Here is a 24738-nt window from a genome sequence, read left to right as displayed (position 1 = left end):
TCACACTTAGCAGTAATACAAGATAAAACTTGTCTGTCCTCTTCCTCCTCTTATTTGAAAAAAGTTCAGATACTGCAGTGAGAAATGGATTGTAGAAGGTAAGAGCTGCTATGTGCCCCAGGATCTGTCTCTAGGGCTAAGAATAAGGTGAAGCTATAGGGATGCAAAATTTAGTTAAGACCATCATGAAAAAATACCAGAAATACAGTATTTAGAAGCATAACTCAGTCCCTCTTGCCTGTGCCTACTCCTGCCCTCAGCAGGTATGTTTTACAGATCTTCTACGCAGAGATGATTTACTATTACAATAATAAATACTGAAGTGCTTGCTGAGCTTTTTATTCCTGCCTTGGTGAAAGATTTGCACTATTTTGTCCTTGTATAGAATGAGACACAAGGGGCACAGAGTATTTTGGTTTTGTTGCATCTAAGTCAAATTTAAAATTCTCTTCCTGCCATGTGAGCAACTATTACAAAAGATGGTACTGTTTCAATTTCTGCATTAATCTGCGTATGAAAGCTTGTCGTTCTCCACTAACTGTACCAGGTGGCTGGTGAACTTTAATGCAATAAGGAACAGTTTGCAGCGTCTGTTCTTTCAAAACAGCTTACCTATCAACAGGAAGACAATGTTTGTTGATTGCTCAGCTCCCATTTTCTAAGCTACATAGTTTTAGCTGTAGGATTTTTCTTTAAGTGCCATGCTTATAATTCAAAAGCATAACAAATAGACATGTCACTCAAGACACCTGAAGAACTTGGCACTCCGAAATATTAATGATTTTACTCTGATACAGGAATCACAGAACCAGCATTATAATTTACATCATCAACAACAAAACCAAAGACACAAGCAGAGGTGGTGTCTATATATGCAAACCACCCAGTTTCCTAAGAAGCACTCATCAACTGCAGTGTACATGCTGTCGGTAATCTGCCACCTTGCTGATATTCACAACCACACATCTCCATATAAACACCTGAGAAAATCAACTCTGCATGTTCAAAAAGGCTGCCAGCACACCTCGCTTCTGGAAGTAACGGCTTGCGACACTTCTCCGCACAAAGGAACTTTCTTGTTTAAATCCTCCTAATTAACCCATAACTTCGTATGCAGATTGCAGTGCCTGTTTCATCAATCTCTTTGTACTATCAATCTTTCCCTTCTTGGATCTCAGACAAATTCCTTACCACAAAGTGGCACCTGACCCTTCTAGACAAATGACTTCAATTTGCAGTCAGTGACACTAAAAGCCTCTCTCTCCTATTTTGTATAGAACACGTAATTTAATTTCTTTAAAGAATTTATATGAATAAATATTTATAAGGTGATCTATGAGTATGGTTTTACGGTTTGTCATGCCATGTACTGAAGCCTCCATGGAATTCCGCAAGGCAACAGAGGCCAGTGCGGCAGCAGCTCTGCGCTGGGAAATCAAGGACTGACATATAACCAGTTTAAAGCCATAGGACGCAGTGTTAAAATGTGAAGGATTAAGATGCAAGCATGACAAAAAATACATGAGGCTATACAAGAGCTACATACTTCATAAACTTAAAAATATATTATCTTAATGAGAAAGATTTACAGACCGAGAAACTGAAATCTACACATAAATATTAAACCACAATAAAAGGGCAAAGAGATGCAACTCTTATGCATCTGTAAGTCAATAGTGAGGTTAATTGAGCACAAAATTGTATTGAAATATGCCAGTATTTTCCACTAGGGGCATACAGACATCAAAACCTCATGAATACCTAAAACGGGATTACACAGATTCATGTTTAAACCTACAAAGTATATTGGGAAGAGCTAAAATATGCTATTTTCTCTAAATTGATTATAGATTCCCAAGAAAGTCCATCACTGAATTAAAAATGTAATTAGCTGTCAAATTGACAAGGTTTTCCTTCTAAAATCAGAACAAATATAACATAGAAAACTTCAGTAACAAATTTTTGTCCAGCCGGACACATCAGCTAAGCAACAAATAGCACTGACGTTCCTCTAGAAAAAGCTGCATTTTGCACCTGTGAATCACCCCCATCTACACGAAAGATGGAGTCGCTGCGCCCATAAATTCTGTCAGGAAATTGTAACATAGGCTAGCAGGCCACTGTTAACAGCAAACCCAACAACTCTTTGCTCTTGGCACAGCTGTGACGGTGCCCAAAGCAGGGCCAGGGCACAGGGCACCTGTGCCAGCGAGGAAGCGCGGCATCCCTCGGAGCTGCCAGAGCTACGCCAGCAGGGTTGCACAACGCAGGCAGAGCCAAGGCGGGGTGTCCCTCCTGAAGCATACGTCAGCCTCAACAGTATTGCTGCAGAAGCTGCTTTGACTATTTTGTGCAGGCAGGTGGGGAAGAGTCACAGGGATCTCTCCTAATGGGAAAAACTATTCAAGTAAGCAAGAGTCACTTTAATAGTAAATGAAAAGTTTTCCTTTTTAGATCCACGTGAACAAAAAGGTTTAGAAAAGACAGAGTTTCTTTCTGTGCTTATACCAGTTCTGTGGCTGTAAGCAATCCCTAGATAAACTGTCCCTTCATATCAATTTTAGGATTGATCAGAAAGCATTAGTGAATACAAAGTTTTTCCCAGATGCCTAAAAAAAAATTTCAATACTTATCCCATGAACATTGCCTAGTTCAGAGCCCTACTCCAGCAAATTTCTGTGAAAGTCAGGCAATTTTTGAAAGTCAGGCATTTTCTCACTTGAGAGAAAATGCTACATGGACAGAAAAAAATGTTAAGTGTTGCAGTATTTTAATTTGCAATTAATTATGTATCTTTATTCTGCCTAAATTGATGTGAGAATGTGTGGTATTAAAAGGCTACAGATTGGTTGCAGTACTTACAGATTATGCATAACTTTTTTGTATTTGGAAGTGATCTGGAGGAGCAGAGGTAATAGCTCTTTTGGCTCAAGTTACTCTGAATTTCATTGTTGCAGTACCCACCTAAGAATTTAGTATACCAAGTCCTGCTTATGTAACTGATATATTCAGATTTTGTGATTTATGCCATTATAAACTCCGTTATAAATGCCCTCTTTATCCCTACAATAATAGCAGAAACACATAGGTGAAATGCACATATAAAATGGTACAATGTGTCACGAACAAATACATTTAGCAGCTTAAGGGCTAGTCATTACTGAATTGCTGGAGATTCCAAATTAAAAAGATAGGTAGCTAAGCAACAGCAAGCTTCCTCCTGTGAACAGTTTTCTGTTGTACACTCTCTAGTTCTGGTAGACTCATTATCCTGTGGAACTTAAAAACAGTTAACAGAGAGTTGCTCCAAATACTGTAATTAAAGAGAGGATAAAACAGTGTATTTTCAAACTGGATGGGTCTGTGGGGACCCAAATGGAAAGCATCCAAGACTTTCAATGAAGGTGTTTCATAAAACATGCAATACTTGTTACTCCAATTAAAATGAGTTTTATGCAAAAAATAATTAAAAAGTATTAAAGCTGAAGTGGTAATTAGACTAAGAACGGTTTAATTTTAAAATGCTACATCAGAACAGAAATAAAATTTAAAACATCATGTATTAACATTTCATGTGGAAAATACTGTGTTAAATATCATTATAATCCAACTCTACAGTCCTCTTCCAACAGAACTCCCTTTGCATTAGTGTTCTCAATAGGGGCAAAAATATTGGTACAGAAAGCTTTGGGTTAAACTCAGAATCCGTGTTTGGATGGTAGCAGTAGAGAAAGCAGTGCATACAGTCAGGAATGTAGTAATTCCCAAATGGAAGAGAGATAAGCAAATTCTTCAGTCTCCTCCAGCATCTTATTCCACACAGGGCTTTAAGAAAGTGGCCAAAACCTTAAAAATGAATGTTTACATCATCCTTGTTACGGGGGACGTTCTCCCCAACCTAAGGCAGATGGTGTGTGTTTGTACCAAGCGTGCAAAATATTCACATGTAACCACACAAAAATAAAACATTTTAAGTGCTGTGTTCCAGCAAGTCCATTAAAGTGCCAACTATCGTATTTCAAATTAATCCCTGCTTAATTCTCTCTGGAGTTTCAGTTCAGAGTGCCCTATACCCTGTTTTGACCTATTTATTGCAGCACACGTGGTATAAAGTATCACCCCGGGTTCTAGGGCTGCCGGGCAGACAGAGGCAGCTACGTCACTGGGGGGAAATCCCGTGCACAGCTCTCTGTGGAGTTCTTCACCTCTGTTAGTCTTGGGCGTCAGCAAGCACTCGCAGGGAAGCGAACCACATTTGCTGCTTGTCTGTGCAGTATTTGCCGTCATTATTAGATCACTGGGATGAATTTGATGTATTCTGAGGTGTAAATTTCCAAGTTTTCTTCTTGGTAATTCTCCATTTAAATGAACATTTCTATTTCTTCCATTGCAATACTAAAGGTTTTCTTTCTTGTTTCTCAAGATACTTAATTTTATGTTAGGGTCTGTGTTAAAGACCAGTACTGAAATCTAAAAAAGAAAGGTCCACATTTGAAAACAGGTCTTTGAAATCCAAGGCCAACATGAGATCCAAAACTGAAACAACCCATGCCTGCTTCTCATCACAGCAAAAAACTCACTGATCTCAAACTGAAGGACAAGGAACTTCCTTGGAAAAGCCAAATTCTGCTATGCAGTGCGCTGTGCCAACAGCACATTATGTATTTCTAAGAGACACTTCATAATAATTCAGGTTTAAAATTTCAAAATGGGTAATCCTCTCAACTCTTACAAAAAAGCACACAACAAAGTTTTATTTCAGAATGAAATTATACATATCAGAAGCAAACCACATCATAAAGTATGTCCTCAAAGCTTTTAGTGGAAGTGTGCACCTCTAATTTGCCAGTTACACTTTGGATTTGGGGTCCTCACAGGGGGTGGGGGAAATCAAGTAACTCCAGCCATCTACTATCTAGTTGAATCCTCTTTTGTGCCCACAGAAAGATTAAAGTCCTAAGAGAACTCCAACATAAACGGTGTCTGTTAACCTGCAAAACAATTTAAAGCACTTTTGTCTAATCTCCCAGTTTTTATTTATTAACCACAGTGCTATGACTACCAATATCTCCAATATTAATAAAATAATAAAGAAAGCTCACTCATCAACAACAAAAACTCATGAAGGATATGGGAAAGAACAGCAGTTAAACTGAATTAACATATCAATGCCAACAACTGCATTTTAAATATTTACTTTGAGAACTGTATAATCACCATAATACAAACTGCAATACTGTTATGATAGCCTTAGTTTTTAATTTCCTTCTAAAATATGTAATCTATAAGGGCTTTTTATAAATTAACTTCTGCTTCTTATTCTCTACTTTCAGTGTTATCTCTCAGCATTTCTTAACACTTTAAAGTGCTTTTAGTAGTTTAACAATTATTATTTATCTTCCAACCTGTGACACAATACATAATATACTTCTTATCAAAGGGAGCTTTCCCAGCACCTGGGAGTCAGTGCAGTTTAAATCCCAGACAAGCCAGCGCTCAGATGAATGATGCCCACCTGGCAAACACAACAGGGACTGTACCAGGGGCCTCCCAACCAAGGAGTGTGATGTGCTACATCCAAAGCCAACACACACATCTCTGTACCAGCAGCAGTCACCCCCCAGGTCTGTCCTGACAGACTGGCAGAGCAGAGCCCTTACCTCTGCCCGAGGTACATGGGCTGAGCTCTTGCCTGCTCAGCTACCACCTGGCTACATTATGGAACTCACGTATGCTTTAGCATGGAGATGAAAAAAGTCACAGTATAAAGTTGTAGTTAGAAAAAAAAACAAAACAAAAAAAAACAAAACAAAACACAAATAACCAAATCAAACAAGAAACAAACTACATCTATTTAAGGTATAGTAAGCAAATTGGGTTTTATATCTTAATCAAATTCATACTCTTATATGAAGCCATGATCATGATTTTTCACAAAAGGGAAACTAAGTCCACAGCAAATATTTGAATTACATTTGCAAACACAAAGCTTCATGAAAAATGAAGCATGCAAAAATAAAAGGTAAGCAACTTAAGCAGACTTGGTATTCAAAACTTGGCCACCGTTACTTTGAGACGTATCCTTCTTTTTCAATATGTTTATATTTAATTAATTTAAACAATAAGACGATTATTAGCAAAAACAAGACATGCCACAAATGGAAGGATAAACTTCTTGAGGTCCCTGCACTGGAGGGGGTCAGAAAATGACAAAATATGCACTAGTAGAGCAGACAGATCTCAGTGGAAAGGACCTCTAAATATGATCAGATGTAAAAGCAACTCGCTGCTACTACAGCTTTGGGTTAAGCAGACAGAAACAGCTGCTGCAAAGAACAAAGGAGGTGAAAAGGGTGTGTAGAGGCTGCTAGACGGACATCGATATTTTGCATTCACAAAAATACAGTTGTGTAAATAGGACCAAGCTGTTCTCAGAGCAGTATTTTTCCAAGCAGCATGCACTGTTCACTTTCCCATGGGAAAAGATTATCTCAGAGTTTTGTATGGTGCTGAACTTGTTCATACAAATACGATGTTGTGTTGCCAGTGGGAGCAGAACCAGAACCAACCTCTCAGCTCTGCAGGGACGAGGCAGTACGTGCATGCATGGGCTCCTACCTCTTTCAGGCTGGGATGATTCCTCCAAGTACCAGACTCACCCAGCCCAACCTTTCTAAGGAGCACAACACTCCCGCTTCCTCCTTGGAAATCTAACTTGGATTTCCCATATCATCTCTCTGGACCACAAGGCAAGTCTATTCAAATGCTTTTATATCAACATGCTCTGAGACAGGTCTTTTTCTTGATCTCGTAAAATTAACTGTATGCCTTAGAAGTTCCATTATGAAGTATAATTTTGATCATTCAAATTCAAACGAAGTTGTTTCTGTTTATATGGAGACTATGATGTTCATAAATTATTATGCTATTCCTTTCAAAGTAGTAGTGACGCTTCTAACCACACATTTTTTCCTGGATATCCCGTGAGTACCTATTCATTTATTTCCAGGTGACAGGCTGTATTAACAACAGATGTTAGACAACATTAGATCTTATACTCAATATGCTATATTGAGTACAAGAGCTAATAAAATATCTCAACAGCTACATTTTAAGAAACTGGAATCCACATAAATATTCCTTATTCATATAGTTTTTACTGCTCATTTTTAAAATCTCTACTACTATAATTTTCTAAGTTCTTTGCCCTGAGCTGTGTGCTACACTATACATGTGTGCAGTAGAGCTCCACATTTTCTAGCTCCAGCTTGCACAACTCAAAACAGCATTACATTTAAGAGGCAGGCAAGAAAAAATGGATGGAGGGAAAAGCAAGGCTGAGGCAAAAGATGCTTTTACATTTATATGAAGAAGATCAAATATGGATGTGTTTTTATTGCAAAACATTTTCATTTTCAGTGAGAAATCAGTGTATTACAGCTGGAGATAGATTGGTTTGTTTCCCACCAACACCCAGCTTTTAAAGACTATTGTTGGATTCAGTGGTTTTGCACTCATATGCCAGACAAGTATTCTCACCCAACATTATGTTGCACGTACTCTCTATGTGAGCAGGAAAAAAGGAAAAGGAAAAAGAACTATTCTGAAATATCAACCTAATATTTTGGCTATTCTAGCTGCTATACAACCTTGAAAACAAATCATAAAACATGGATACAGTAGTAATAGAGACACTTATTTAGTGGCTGCACATAATTACACCTACACCAGAAAGTCATTTCTGTTATGCTTGGTATGTCAAAGAACAAGGAGTCCCAGAGAGTAGATCCACTCCTGTAAAGAGTTTTTGTAAGCAGCTGCCATTAAGAAAGAATGGCAGATTTATGGTATCATAAATATTCACTGTTCCCACATGATATCTTCATGACACTAGGTTCATCAGTTGAATGCTACGTGGGGCTCAACAAAGACCATCTTTCTGGAAGAAAGAGTGTAGCTGAGTATACACCCTCCTAGACTATCACATGGATACAAGTATCAACATCTTACCGAAAAGGTAGTCTTTAAAAAAAGATAAAAACGCAGATGGCCTTATCTAGTGGCAAACCAGTTGCACCTTTCCAGCCTACCATCTAAATTAATCACAGGCCACCACCCTACTGATGTCACGTTGTCACTCAGTCCCCTGTAAGTACCACTCATCATCTGTTAGCCACGTACATGTAGACTGTCTTTCATGCTAAGAGCTCGCTCCTCAAAATACACGATCACTCGCTAATTCACGGAGCCTCGCCAGCGAAGTTGGGCTTCTCCGGTAACACTGAGCCGGAGGAGAGGGCTCTCAGTGCGCGGGGCCTCTCACCCTGGGGAGAGGCTGAGGGGAGGAGAGAGCTGGCTATGGCAGGGCCACACACCGAGCAAGAAAGCCAGTCATCACAGAAGTAATCACTGACACAAAGCTGAATCGCAACCTCATGCGAAGAATTTGTGCAGGAACGACGATGCGGGATGCTGTATGAATACAACTGCTCCGTTACTAGAGTCTTCATTCATTTACCCCTCCCATTCATTCTTCAAATGGAAATGATTTCATCAAATTTCAACCCTCTGAATTATTTAGGAGAACAATTCTAGACAGAGCACTGGAGAGCAGCCTGCCAATATCTCTATCTCTGGCCATTCATCAGTCCTGTCAAGAGCTTGTGAGTTACAGTGCTGTGCTCCTCACAGCACTACTGAAGGGTAAACAAAAAATAATCAACACAAAAAAAAAATCACCAATAACACCTCACTAAATTTACATGGCTAAGTGGAATAAATCTGTGGATATATTTTGAGCTAAGAGTGCCTTCACCTAAGGAAAACTATTCAGAAAGTTATCTGCCTTTACAAAACTGCAAAATATGTCAAGCTAAGATTCATAACATTTATATTTTTTCCTTATCTGTGTGAACTTACTGTTAACAACTACTTTTTATGCTGCATAAGCCCAGAAGACATATAGTAGATAGAAGAAAAAAACATAGCAAAACCATTACTACTAATTTTCTACTCACTGAAATACCATTTAAATAAACAGTGTCGATCACAGCAGCTTTCATGTGTAAACAATAAAATAAGTGATGATTAATAAAAACTGTACACAGGTTATGTGAGAAAATGTTACAGAACACTGAACTGACACCAGAAAACAGAATTAAACCTTGCATCTTGGACAACCTACTATAACATACTTCAGTAATCTTTACATAGAAAGGTCCTGATCCTGCATATATTTAATGACAGGTAAGACAAAGTTAGTCAAGGATTTAGTCTTATGCTCAAATTACACGTGTGCTTACCCACATGCTAACGTTGTTCCTATGCTCAGGACAATCACTAATAAGCAATAAAATAAAGACTAAGAAATAATCTGCCCTTTGACTAAGAAACTAACAGTATCCCCTCCTTTCCCTCCACTCATCCATGCATACACTTGGCTTTCTTATTCCCAGCATTTTTATTCCAGGGACACAAATACAAAACATCAGAAACATGTACACTGAAGAATAAATTTAACAGCCAGAATGGATGCTGACCCTCCTCTCCAGGCCTCATCTCACAAAAACTGCACAACCATATTGCACTTTTAGTCAGGTAGTTCCTGTTCACAGCTTTTGGGGCGAGAAGAGCTAAGGAAGAATCAGACCACCCTAAGGTACATGTTAAGAGAAACTTGACAGAAGCCATTCAGCAGTGTCAGGAAAGGTGATAAAGCAGAATACGCCTCATTGCTGTAATACAACAGATCTCAGTCTTTTCATCAGTTTCTACTGTAGGCAAAGGCAGAAAAATTCTCAACAAGTTGGGCGCAATTTGGGGATGCCAAATTGCAGCTCTTTCATAGCCCAAGGAGGCTTCTGCAGAAAAATATGCTGAAACATAGGAAAGAGACCCCTTCTCTTTATATAAAAACAAAAGTCTTACTAATCAATGACCTCTAAGAGTATTGCTTTATGCTGGTTTTGGCTGGGATAGAGTTAATTTTCTTCACAGTAGCTAGTTTGGGGCTATAGGTTTGGATTTGTGGTGGGAACAGTGTTAAACACAGGGATGTTTTAGTTATTGCTGAGCAGTGCTGAGGCCTTTGCTGCTTCTCACCTCACCCCACCAGGGAGTGGCTGGGGGTGCACGAGGAGCTGGGAGGGGACACAGCGGGGACAGCTGACCCCAACTGACCCCAGGGATGTCTCGCACCATATGGCGTCATGCTCAGCGTATACAGCTGGGGGAAGGAGAAGAAGGGGGGACGTTCGGAGTGATGGCATTTTGTCTTCCCAAGTAACTGTTACGTGTGATGGAGCCCGGCTTCCCCGGGGATGGCTGAGCACCTGCCTGACGAGGGGAAGTGGTGAATTAATTCCTTGTTTTGCTTTGCTTGTGTGTGCGGCTTTTGCTTTACTTATTAAATTGTCTTTATCTCAACCCATGAGTTTTCTCACTTTTACTCTTCCGATTCTCTCCCCCACCCCAGCCAGGGGGAGTGAGCGAGAGGCTGGGTGGTGCTTAGTTGCCAGCTGGGGTTAAGCCATGACATGCTTTTTTTCACATTTGCCAGTAAGTCTCATTCCAAACGCAAAGCTGGTTCCAGTAATGACTCCTATGGAACAGCAAAACTGATCGCCAAACTGAAAGCAACTCTGGAACAGTATTTCTTCTGTTAAATACTGTATTTATTAAAAGAAGAAGTGATTTAATTTACCATTAAAAGGTTTTGCCAAATCAGTTTTTCTTTAATTAGGGAAGTCCTAAAATTTATTTTAGGTCAAGCATAAATTTTAAATTACTATGCTAGCACTTTATGGGCTGATATGATAGACAAGATTTATAATTTTTTAATTCAATAAAGATTAACAAAATAAATGTAGCAGTAGCTCTTCATTCCATAATATTTTCAGCTTTTAATTTACAATAGTAACTTTATTGTCTTTTAAGTAACTTTTTTTTTTAATGTAGACTTTTACTGCTACTGTTTACTGTAATAATGAACATGATAGTCTCTACAACACCAAAATTCTACTGCTAGGAATTATGCTTTCTCACTAAGGTTTTTGTGGTTTAATTGTCTTCATGTAATATTGATATTTGGTACTTGGATGCAATTAATAATAGGGGAATCATTCTTAGAATACTATTCCAATCCATTAGGCAAATTTTCTCACTATGATATGAAAATTTTCATCTACTTAATTAGCACACCTACGTCTTCCAAGCCTAAGTGCACCTAAGCTATGTTTTATGATGGCCCAAGGAAGAAAAAAAGAAACCACAACACATCAATTATGCTTCCACTCAATTGTACAACTATTTTAAAATGTGTGAACAGTTAAGACAAAATTGAAAAATTACCATAATAGGCTTTTGACACTTCTCTGCTTAAGCAAAAATTAATTCTAACTCCCTGATTTTATGCAAAGCCTTTATAATTTCTCTAATCTCAAGTTCCCACGAGAGAGAACACAATACTTTCAAGTACAAAGGTGTGAGGCTTGGCATCTTCTCTTTTTAGTTATGCAGTTTATTTGATGGAAGTCTAAACCGCTAAGCCTCCCTTTGTGCTTAATATAAGCCATCCTCAGTGGAAATACAAGTTAATTTAAGTAAAATTAAGTTTTAGGAAGAATGCATTCTCTTGCACCGAAAGCTTCACTAAAGCAAAGCTTTTTTAAATGCAGCATCTGTTTCCTGAATTGCTCTAGAACCTGTAATAAAAATAAACTACAAAGAAGCAAAAATTTTAAAAGGTACTTTAAGATGTGAAACATCATAAACGTAAAAAGTCTAAGTAATTTATTTATCATTTCACTGTATGTTTTTCAGTTTCATCTTGCATCACGCATGCAGACACTCTACCAATGTAATGAATTAGCATGTTCTGAGCTTAAGACATTAAGCACCTTCTGTTTTATTAATGGTGACTATTATTAAAACCTACTGCTTATGTTACAAAAGTAAATAAGTTATATCACTGGTATACACTTCCATACACAGTAAGGTGTGTGGATCACTCACTAAATTCAGAGTTATTTCATACATTTCTTTGCCCTGAACCACAGCTGAAGTGTCTGTACATCAGATACTATGCTACAGCAGCACACAGTGTATTATGATGCCTACAAACCTATTAAGGTCACAGAAAACTTGTGCATATACTTAGTCTATTCCCACGTGAGGTAGTTATATTATTTGCATACCATTATGCACTGAAAAACCTATTCAGTTATCCCCACTGGAGACAACTCACCACAGTGACCTAAATAGTATTCACTTTTCTACTATTTGAAGCAACAGCAAATAAATGGGACCCAGTGCAGATAAATCCAAAAAGACTCAGAATATGTAAGAATCCAGGCTTATAAATGACAAATGCAAATGAATGTAGACCAGTGTATCACAAAAAAATCTCAAGGAAGCAAAGAATGATGAAAAAAAATGAGTGATATGCTTAATAGAGGACTACAATGTTGAGGGTGAAAATGACTAGAGAGATCATTTTAGCAAAAAAGCTCTGGCATTAGCCAAGCTTATTAGGACCACAAAGGAGAAGGAAGAGTCTCAAATCACAGAACTCACTTAAAAATAACCTCCTTACATTTGCAGTGACAGCAGCACTTCCAGTATCAGCTGCCCAAACCAAAGCAAGATAGCTATCGATATTTTATCTATAGCGCTGTGTAACAATTCACATGATGGTAGCAATTGAAACCCACGGGACACATACATATTGCTTCTTCAATAACAGCTGTAATATCGTGCATACCTTCTGTAGTCACGCACATGTACTAACATGCTGTAATTGTCTTCCTCGTTTTTATTTCCCCCATAATTACAATGTTTTGATTAAACATCTACTAGCCTTTATTCACTCCCTTTCTCTAGTTAATCTTCCTGATTTCAATATAGTTGGAAAGAAGGGAGAATATAAATAAAGTATCTATGTACTTTGTGCAGAAAGTCAGAAGAGATTAACGTAACGGTCCTTTATGGCCTTAGTCTACAAATCAGAACCTCTCACAGTTAAACCTTGTTTTGACTTTTGCCAACATGCTTTGTGAAGTTTACTTTAAGCTGTAAGCATTTTTGAATCTGTCTCTTTCTTTAAAGCTCTGAGCATAGCTACAGCACAATAGAAACAGTAACCAGTGTCTTAAAATCACAGTTGTGAGCAGGTTGTAAAACACAACAAAAGGGGATCATGGTATAATCAGTCTAAAGCCAAAACAAAGACATAGAAAGATCAATAATGCATACTGAAAGGTTTTTGTGTACAGGATCTTCAAGCACATGGCTGGTTCAACTGAAAAAAGCACAAATCATTTTTCTGAATACATGAAATAGAGTAATTTTTGAAGTTCATGGTCATACTGCTACTATCGACCCTCCAAATGCCATTATTTGAAGTTCCAATGGGTAAACCACAAATATCTACAGCACTCTACAAAGCTTGACATGTTACAGTCTCTTCCTGAACCTCTTCCGTCTTTTCACATCTTAGATAGCACTTATTAAAAAGGAACGATTACAGGAATAATCTCTTTTAAAAAAGCTACAAATCCAACATAGCTTCTCTAACAATTATAGCTACTATAGAACCAGGGTATTTTCTCCTGTACTTGTTAATAGTATGTCTGACAATTGTATATGCTGGTGAGTATGAAACTGATGTCTCATAATCCACAAAATGGATGATGTTACATTCACATATAATGTCTCATATTACCAGTATTCTCAAGGGCAAACTGAACACTCCCATGACACACACAAAAGCCTTAAATTTATTTCCATCTCAACTTCTCAGAATAACAAACATTCTCACTCTCATTTCACCTGCTCATGAGAAATATAAACAAAAATTTTCAGGGACTATTCATATACTTTTATCAATTTCGGCTGATACCATCTACCCTAGCTGGCTTTAGAAATCTTGTACTTATGCACCCAGCCAGGCTGAAAAATGCCCCCCCCCCCCAATTCCCCTTGGTTTTTTTTTAAGCAGTAGTTTTCAGCTCAATACTTTGCTTAATGAGCACATGACTCTAACCAGAATGGGGTGAGTGTGGCCACTCAAGTGGCAGCCCCTAGTAAAACTACTCCAACCTGCCTGTCAAACTGATTTCCCATCCTGTACCAAAGAAGAACGAAGATACGGTGCCAATCTTTAAGTGTAAGGGTTTTCATAGGTCAGGGAAGGAGAAGAGAGACATGACCTCAGAAAATGGAACAGCTTGGTGCTCTACTCCTTTGGCCAAACTGCAGGATCTGTACAGCCTAAAATGGTCATTTTGAAAATGCTGTATCAGTTGCATCCATTTCTGCTGTTACATCTCCCTGAAGAGGTGACTATTTTGCGGAGGAGCATGGTCTAGGGGTTACTCTCACGTTTCTGGGTGCCACTTCTGTGAAGAAGTGATACGTTCACATTCTAAGACATGACGGCAGAGATTGAAGCCTACTGATGCCTAGACAAGCTAATAATGTATTATCCACATCAAACAGAACATTTTGATGACAGCTCAACTAAGAGCTGTATAATAAGAAAGCAGTAATTCTTTTATTGTTTATAAAATATATGTTGGTTTCATTAAAAAAAAAAAAAACACACAAGAAAGGAGGTAAATCCTCCTTTTTTATGCATAAACAGGGAAGAAAGGATGGACCATGCATGCAACATTTCTGACAAAAAGATAAGATGTGATATATTTCTAGTAGGAAATGATTAAAAAGAACCACCCCACAACTGACTGTTCAGGCTCCTCCTGCAAGATACTTTTCAACCCATTGTTATTCAATCCATTGTATTCAGCTATAATTGGAAGAATGTAATACTACATTCAGTTCCCCTGTAATGCTTGGGTCAACAACAAAACCCACTCATGCTACTTTTCTGGCTCTGCCTGTGGTGGTGTGCTCCTCGCCCCCCAACCCGCCGGTATTTCCTGTAACCCTATTCAAGTGGTAACCACCCGTGGCGATTACAATGGATGCACCTAGTCATGACGGTAGCATCCCACTCAAAGTGGATTCAGGGGGAAGTTAATGCTGAGATTTCAGAGTTTTAGCATAAGTGATACACGGGATTGATTGTGCACATATATCCTTTACACATAAGCCATTGGCCCAGTCTGGGACTAGGACTGGATCCAGCTGCACCTCTCTGAGAAGGAGTTTAGACAGCATGGGGGTCCGTTCTCAACCTCCTGACTCAACGGGAGAGTCTCCCTAACAGTTTTCTCTGACCCTGTTCTCTGGGCAGTAAATATCAAATGAACCTTGACATCGAATCTTGTTAAACCACTGCTGCATTTACTATCAAACTTTATTAAATCACTGTTTCTTTCAGTAAACATATTGCTACTTCTCTCTTAGAAGTTAAGTGTCTCACTCCATTCTTGACACTGCTGAGCAGTGTTGCGTGCAGACAAAAGAGTTCCCATGCAAGAATATTTTGGTAGTCTATCCTTATGGAAATTAAGTTCCTCATAATTACTGCTAAATTTTTAAGATCTGGGAGGCAGCATTTAAAAGAAAAATATTTCTAAGATACTTATGTTTATTGTGTCTTGAAGACTAAGAGAAGAGCTTCCACCTAATATTTCAAGTGAACAAAGAGATAAAGAAGTAGAACTTTCCCTGTGGTTAAGAAACAGTAAAAACAATGATCCTGAATAGGCAGAGAGTGATCACCCACAGCAGTCCTTTAATGGGAAGATGGAAGAAAAGAGACTGCTTTACTAGGTCTCTGATTCCAGAGGGTTTCCCTCATGCTCAGAAGGAAAACATAACAAAACAAAAGCAGCTGTGCCTTGTCTGTAAAGACAGATCATCAGTAATTTATGCTAACTCCACAGCATTGTGTTCTGTGATTGGAAAGAACTGATGAGAAAAACAACAGCAAATAAAACAAATTACAGTTTAAATCTTTTACAAAAGTACTTTATGCTACACTCAGAAATATGCTCTATTTCAGGAGTGTTACAACTTTGCTTATGATATTTCATGAGGCTAGCATGCTACTTAATTTCTGAGTAAGAAAAAAAGAGACAACCCCTTATTGCCTGTGTGGACTACAAGCTTACATATGAAGGTTCTGAGTACCATCACTTACTCTGCAGTAGTTCACTAGATGAAAAAAATGCCTGAAAATGTTTCTGGTTTAATATTTTGCCAGTAAAAGATCTGTATCATCTAAAACTAAGTTAAGAATGTGTCTGGTGATTTCTTGGAGTGAGTAAGAGAAACTGGGAACTATTCCATTCTTAATTTATTATTTATAGAAAACAGTACTATCAAAATAATTAGGCATTCAGTCTCTACATTTAAAGGTACACACTACCCACATTACATGACTCATACACACAGCAAGACTGCTACTCACAATTTTTTTAATCAACTTTAATATTAGAAGAAATATTAGGGAGTGAACTTCAAAGCACCTATACGCACCAAGTAGCAGAGAGTGTTGGCAGGAATATCTTTGCTGCTCTATGACATATTTGGTTTGGTGACCGGCAAAACTGTGCAGAAATAGCTTTTCAGAGAAAGTCTGTTTTGCTCCATTTGCGCACTGAGTTTCATACTGAGTAGTATTTAATTTAAAGGAAGCAAAAAAAAATTAAATAACTTCTGCAGCAGTGAGAGAAATTAAATCCATATACTGTATATAATTTAGGGAAAGAATCAAGCTCTTAATTTACTGGATAACATCCAGTTGTGATTCCACTTGAGACTGCTTCCATTAGAGTTACAAAATGCAGTCAGATCACCTCTACGTTACACAATTCACAAACATATGTTTAATACAGAAAAGGAATTTAAAAAAAAAGAACAACCAACCAAACTTAGTAAGACATATTAATTTCTAATTCCTTTACATCCAAAGTGCCCTAGATGAAGAAAGGCTGGTTCAGCAAAAGGTGTACAGCACACCTGGGTTTAGTGCACATGAATATAGTCAGAATGCGAGCCCCAAAAAGGACTTCAGGTCAGAAGGTGAGGAAGAAAATGTCAACAGATTTCCATGACATACATCAGAAACAGCTTTTCTCACCTCCAGTCTGGAACAGACAGAAATGAACACTGCCAGAACAGGCTGCTGGTCTCCATATATTCCAAAGTGGCCACAAGAAGTGGCAGTGATAAGGGAACAGCACTGTCTTCAGTATGTTGCTCAGAATTGCAGAAGCCTGACCAGGCAGGTGTCCTAACACAAGGTGACATGACACAAGGCTATTTCTTGGGTAGTCATGTAATGTATTTTGTTAAAATAAAACTGAATTCTAAAGTAAGAGTACTGTCTAATCTTTGATATGAACAATTCAATTTCCAATGAGTCTGAAAAAATTCACTTCTGACAAAGAAAAGCATTCCTGAAAAGACCTATCTGTGGTAACAGGTGCAGTAAAATTTGCACCTTTCGGTGAAAGGTCATATTTTATCTCTGACATCATCTAACTGAATACTCTGATCAGAGTTTTTAAAAGCAAGTTATGGTTTAAAGCTAGTTTCAAACACAGCTACAGGAATAGCTTTTCAGGGAATGTATAAATAGCTGTGTCTAAAATTTTACACATCCAGCCTGACACATCCAAGTATCACAAGTTGCTTTTGAACCTCTCAGCCTGTAAAGACACAGTAAAATGCAAGTATCACTTATAAAATTACTTTAAAACTTTTAATAAATTATTGTCCATAAACCAAAATTACTGTCTGCATCAACAACAAAAAAAAAACAAAATCAAAATATGGGCTTCTGCTCTGCCATTAAACACATTCCATACTTGACCAAAGTTCTGAACATTACTAATGGTTTTTGCAAAACATAAATAGGAACCAAGACTCCACCATCAGGACAGATGTGGACTGAATACAAGAGAACCTCTTGAAACCTAACAACTGCCAAAGGGCAGCTACAAGGTAATGGGCAAGGCACCAGTGGGATCCCTGGGTTTTAAAGTTATGCTTTCAAGACTGTATCAGCATGTGATGGGTTAATTTTCATATCGAGCATTTCACAAAGATCATAAGCCACATAAACCCACTTTAACTTAATGTTTGTGAAAACATTTAAGTCTCAGAGCTAAAATTGTTGTTATAATCAAAATATACTTCAAAACATCTACACAACATAGTGTGTTCTATTTTCTTAAGTGTCTCAACAATTTCTGCCAAATGCTGCTAAAGAAAACCTCTCCCAATTAAATCAGCGTGAACCAAGAATAATATCAACAAATGCAATAAACTAACACCCCTCTACTATGTGAGAATGAGGTCCTGAGGACAAAGAAAAACTAAACTTCAAAGCAAAAGGAGATTTTGGGGTGGGGGGGGAGGTGGAGGGGGGCAGACTTGTTACAGATGCACAGAAATTATGGAAACAAAGACTTAATACGGAACTGCAACTCTACAGTCATCTTTGACGGTCAGCAGCCTGTGCATTTATAACCCTGCAGATCCCCCTCTCATCTTCTATCTTAAATTTCTTATTTAATTTCCTTTCTAGTGAACTGCAGTCAATACCCTCAAACGAGACAAGATGCAGCAACTCCCTAACATCCTCCACATCTAAACTCAGCAAAGCTAATGGTGCTCACACGAGTTGCTCAACTAGAATCTAGAATAGAGAGACATCTACTTAACAGGGTTAGCATCATCTCCCAGTAATCTCCTGAGACTACAGAAGGCATTTTCCACTGAGGCTGCTACAGAGACTACAGAAATGCACCAGTTAAAAACTCTACAAACCAACCAAACTTAACACACACGTCCAAAAGAAAACTCAGTCTAATTTAATTAGAAATCATATCTAACATTCCCCCATGCATTCCCTTACATGAGAAAATACCTAGGAACTCTTTATTTTAAGTAAATGTTCAACTGTAAATGATGCAAAATTTTAAGTAAATTGTGCAATTGCCACTATGGGCCGGAACTCAGTTTCCTGAAATACCATCCTGTGTTTTAACAGCACGTTAATTTATCTGCTTAAAATTTTACAGTGGACTAAAATAAGTATGCAAGTTGATCGTGGTCTGAATTTGGTATTTCATTTTGTTTTCAATTGTAACATTAGGAGATCTGGCATTTATCCACTGAAATGTGCCTTTCATCAATAAAACATTCTTCTATCGGTAAGACACCTGTAATAATTTCAGTCTCTTCAATATCCTAAATCCCAGTTAGGCAAAATATATTAACATGTAGTGACATTCAGAGCGTGAGCACTAGCACTGAAATTAAGTGCTTTTATTAAAATACCTTGCTGAATTGGAAGGCCAGCAATGAATACCCCTTATGATAAACAATCTTCTCAACTGCAGTTTCCCCTGTTCTTTTACCAGACCTATTTCAACTAAAGACAAGTACAGAATTAAAGTAGTCTCTCCTTTTTCTCACTGCTCTGCCCCCTTTATTTTTTCTCTTACTATTCATAAACTTATTCTAAGTAGCAGCACTGTATGCGTGGCAGTACACAAAGAACCTCATTAAAAAGGCTGTCTTATGTGTGTATTCCTCTGAAAGCTTAACTTTTGCCATTTTAGAAATTTATATTGACTGCATTTCTTTACCAAACACTACTGGGTTTTTATTTCAGTTAAAAGCACACATTTTTCCTTTTTGTTTTTGATACTGGAGAAAGATACTTTATTTACAAATGTCTGATTGTGGTTCATGTCTAAAAAGACTAGTGGTTTAAGTGTTAGTATTTATTTTCATTCTGCTATTTAATTTCTTCACATTTGTATTTTTAATTAACCATGGTCTAATGCATTAAATTTAACACATTTCTGAGAATTGGAACTGTGAAATTTATAGGGTTGTTGTTCTTCTGTTTTTATACTCCTATAATAATAAATAATTACTAGTGCCATAAAGTTTAAGATCAATTCCAAAATCAGATTCTGGGTCTCCTTAGTTGAGGATGTACCAAGTTTGAAATTTTCTTGTGGAATAATCAGATTAGAAATCAAAAGGTAATTTCTGTTCATTAGTATATTTTTTTTAAAATACTGGAGATGAAGTACTGAAGAGAATGTTAGAAATCACATGTAAATGTTGGAGGAAAACATGTAGACTCTTAGTAGCATTCTGGACAATAAATTTACAGTGAAACCTGGATAGAATTAGCATCCATGTTGGCTACTAACTATAATCAAAATGTACTTTGGCACTATACTGATACAGGATACCCATCTACCATTGTTTTAATGTATACCAAAATTTTAATGTGTATTTATGCTGTAAATATACATTATTGATGGCTTTATTTATGCCTAGAGGTAAACAAAACATGGGTTAACATGAGAGAAATCTTACATGTGATACAGAACCAGAAACAAACGCCCATACTAAAACACATTGATTACTCATTTCGATAAAGCATCATAACACCACAATTACTACTCACTGGTTTTACAATTTCTTACAATTTCTTTTTTCTTCTAATAAAAAATATTTGTTCATATAAACTTAATGTGGCCCTTGCATCACATGTCCCAGTTGACAGAGCTCCCTCAGAAACGATACGTTATAATCTTCGCAGTGCTAATTCACCGGGACACTGGTGCAGATTATGCTCTGCTGATTACAGCTCCAGGAGGCTCAAAAAGGGCATCGCCATCATACAAAACCAGAGCATGACGCCTGACTCCCTGACACCATAGCTAAACAATGGGCATTTAACTCTGTTTCTCTACATCAAGGACATCTGCAGTTCTGTTGGGTCTGTTTTGCTGCCTTGTGCGGACCACAGCTCTATACTACCAGTAAATTTGTTACAGCAAACAGATAAAAGCACATAAAAAACAGATTTTTGCCTTTCCACAGTGCAATATTCTGTTGCAGTGTAATACACAGTAGCCAAATGAACCCTCTGTGGTTATTACCCACCTAATGTTGTAAAAATATTACTATGACATTTCGTCTGGTCGACCATCTTAAAGGTTAATTCTGTTTCCTATTTGAGATTTTCCTCTAGGTGAGCTATTCTGTGCACTTTCTATTTACTGATTCCAAACAACCCCCAAACTGTTTCATTGCTCACTCTCACTGTTAAGAACATATTGACTGGCTGCCTGCTCTGCTATTTAATTCATTTATGCTGAGAGTCAGGCATGAAGACAGAATTTTAAATGTGACATTTGCAGGCTGCTGGGTCATTTGAAGCTCTGACAACACCAGGGAGTTCCTGACATACAAACTGGTCCTGATTTCCAATCTTCCATGTTCTGAACACATCAGAGATTCTTCCCGGAGGTGCAGATTTCAGCCAAAAGTTTTTAAATCCCTTGTGTTTACATCTCGCAGAAAAGACTTGTACACTTTAAAGTTTTAAAATAAAGCTTATGTTTCCTTTAAGGTAAAACCAGCACTGCCTGCAGCGTGTGACTCAACTGCTTAAAAACACTGATTGACAAAGATACTCAGAAAGATATACAATAATAATTAATACTAACAGGATCTTGTAAGCAACTTTGACATTTAGTGGACTTCCATTTGCTCCTGTTGATCTTTAAGCAATAAAAACCAGCTCAGCCTGAAACCAAAGCTTTATCTAACATTGTCTATCTGGCTTATTGCTACCCTGACCAACACCAAGTTTTCAGGTTGGAAGTTTTCCTTATCTCAAGGCAGTGAATGGACTGTACCATTTTGTCTCCCATGATGAATTGTCATTTTCTTCCCCAACTTTCAGGTCAATTTTTCAGAGTACACCTCATTACCTGAAAGATTCCATACTGCCAAGGTACCATTAGGAAAACAGTAATCTGACCTATTCAGTTGTGACTTAGGAAAACTATAGTTACCTGTCCCTGAAGCAGGGCTCACATCTACCAAGTTAAAAATAAGGGGTTTTTGGAGAAAATTTCAACTGACTGCAACAGAGTTGGTCTTTCTGCTTTTTTTTAAAGCATCACCAAGAAGGATGATGCTAAGTCTCAATATTCATGTTTTACAGTGTATCACAAGTTTATGTATGTTATTTGGCCGTGCGTGTTTCCACAAAATAGGCAGAACCCACTGTGGCTAACAATGAAGAATAAGACACGTGAATGCAGACTGGGCATCTAATCTACCAGCAGGATGAACTGAGAATCAGACCTTCAACTCTGAGAAATGAGCAAGAAGGGAGTACAGAATCTTCTGCACAAAAAAGATTTCTTCCTCCTCCTTGCTATAAATTTTGAGGAAAAAAACAAAAACACTCCAAACAAAACAAAACAAAGAGACACGCTGTAATAGAAACTGTAGCTTTCTATTCATTCCCATCTCAGATGTCCACATCACCCCTCATTTGTTTACCTAAATCAATGGAAGAGTATTGATTTTAAATAAAGACACAGTTAGAAGGCACAATTTGGGCAAAATCTCAATCTCTGGGTTTTTTTTTTTTATTGTGCAAAACAAAAAAGAAACAAAAAACCCTATGCAAAGCAGAAAGTATGATGCCATAGAAATAGAAATAGTGCTAATTCAGAACTGTGTTAGGAGGGGAGACTGTTTTCCCTACTCAACTCAACATGACAGTTATTCGACAACAATGATTCTATACTTCGGCTGCTTTTTCAGGAAGGGGAATATGATTTAGGTCAAGATGCAAATTCGAAGAAATTAATGGGTTTTTTTTTCTTTTATATCAGTAAACACACAACAATTCTAACAGCAACCTCTGAAGTGTTAACTGTGTCATACAGCAAGAATGTTTTCATTGCCATCTTCAGAATTAAGACACTTATAATTTAATAGCTGTCATCTGAACATGAGTATGTTCTTTTTACACACTTCTAGCATAGGTACATTGATTCTGTGTGACCTAGAAAAGCAATTTAATTATTACAGATGTTGCTTATTCTCAAAGAAAATATTTAAATTAGAAAGACATACCTGGTGTATTATCTGAGCTACAGGAAGCTGTTCAGCATATTTTAGTGGTTCTGCTGCCAACTCATCTTTTGGAATGCTGGAAAGAAATTAAGTTTACATTTATTAAAGTTAGTACAATGTTTACCAAGTAAAATTACTGAAATTTAAGAGTTTCGTGTACATTACTTCAAAAACTGTGGTATCTGGGAGATTATCTTGGGTAAGATGAAGAAAAAGTGTATTTTAAGACCTTCATTGAATTCTTAATTCTTACCTGAATTCTTACAAAGACTTTAATTCTTACAAAGTTGAGCAAAAGAATAAATTTATAGTAAACAGAAATGTGTGTAACACTGTGGATTTTTTCCCTGACCAAAGCACATAAAACACAAATTTAGCAGCAGAACCCTAAGAAAACCTTTGAATGTAGTTTTAGGCGAACAAAGTGCTGCTGAAAGCTGGATTGCAATCTCCGCAGAAAAAAGTCTTATGCATTTACAGAGCAGACTCAGTACTGATAACAATACAAGCTTCTTCACTCAATCCTGCCCACATAATTCAAATACGTCCATCTCAAAAGGCAAGAGGGATTATTCCCCGTTTCCCATTTTTGCTGCAAGCACACACCAGTGTTCAACTGTGGTAGAAGTTCAACACCACAAACATTTGCCAGCGCAGTAGTGTGTACTACTGGTTTCAAAAAAGCCAAAGAACAAAAAGAACAGAATACATAACAACGAAGATGCATCATATCCCTTTAAACTTTGAAGAAACTGTAGTTGCAACTGAAAATTCAGAATCCATAAGCAGTCTCTTAAAAAAACATTTAAATGATAGCAAATTAATATGAAAGCGTATTTTAAACCCTTCAACCATACAGCTTTCATCTACTGGAACTGCACAGCATGTGCTACTTTTTCAAAGTATCATTTAAGGTTTTCATCAGCCATTCCTCAATCTTTCTGAAGAGTTCTGAATATAGGAATTTGAGTAATATGACAAGAAATCAAAGGAAAAAAAAAATCCTTACAAAAACAATGCCTTTCTCTAAAGTTAAAGCAGAATTACTTCAGACAAAAACTGTGGCTAAGACATTATTTTTCCAGGTTCAAATTACTACCTTATACCCATTCTAGTCAAAAATGATACACGTTTGCTGGGTTAATTTACCTGCAGACCAGCTGCCAGGTAAGAGAGAGAAACTGCAGGCTTAGTCTCTGCACTGGGAGTCAACAGGCTGTGGTAAAAGAGAGGACAACAAATGCACATTTCCTACCTTGTCCATTTCTGAATTTATGTGGTGGTATGAAATGCTTTTAAGTGCCAAATAAGAGCCTGAATAGCCAGAAATTTGTAAAGAAGAGTATGAAGAAGTATGAAAGTCTTACTGTATAAGAAATTTAAAAGCAGAGAACAAAAGAAACATGGCAATATTTCAAAGATCATAGAGACGGCCCATCTAGAACCATTTAAAGTACTTAAGAAAAAATAAGTAAGCAAGCTCTACTGAAACTATTGAAAGAGCTCATTTACTTATATGTTTTTTGGACTTTTTGGACTATTACAGCAATGCTTAATTTATACTCGCAACACGAAATATACTGCTGTTACAGTCCAGCACAACTGTCATATCTTAGAATGGGCTCAGCAACTCCACTGCAGTGTGCAGAAGGAACCTTCCCACCCATTTCCTTTCTACTTTCATCATTTGTGGAGTCCTGACTGGCAAACATACCACTATTTAGCTACCCAGAGTCAGTGTGAATTTGAGATGACTTCTGTCTTACCGGAGCCTGTGAGATGACATACCACCTTGATTTATGGATACCAGCTAAATAAACCCATTTCTTAGCCATATTTCTAGATATGAAACCACTG

At 37.5% G+C, this 24738-nt stretch overlaps 1 protein-coding gene across 1 annotated transcript in view; it reads right to left on the bottom strand.

The window, feature by feature from the left end:
- The window catches only part of PIGK (phosphatidylinositol glycan anchor biosynthesis class K), a 72138-nt gene that overhangs the window by 1881 nt on the left and 45519 nt on the right, over positions 1-24738 (bottom strand). The window contains exon 10 of the mRNA XM_042804783.1: positions 22882-22957. Within this exon, the coding sequence (XP_042660717.1) occupies positions 22882-22957 (76 nt within the window). The remainder of the gene's footprint in view (positions 1-22881; positions 22958-24738) is intronic.

The sequence above is a fragment of the Tyto alba genome, unplaced genomic scaffold (assembly GCF_018691265.1).
Source record: "Tyto alba isolate M040663 unplaced genomic scaffold, T.alba_DEE_v4.0 Super-Scaffold_1000006, whole genome shotgun sequence".
NCBI lineage: Eukaryota > Metazoa > Chordata > Aves > Strigiformes > Tytonidae > Tyto > Tyto alba.
The sequence above is the reverse complement of the archived record's forward strand: the minus strand, read 5'-3'. Positions and strand labels throughout refer to the sequence as shown.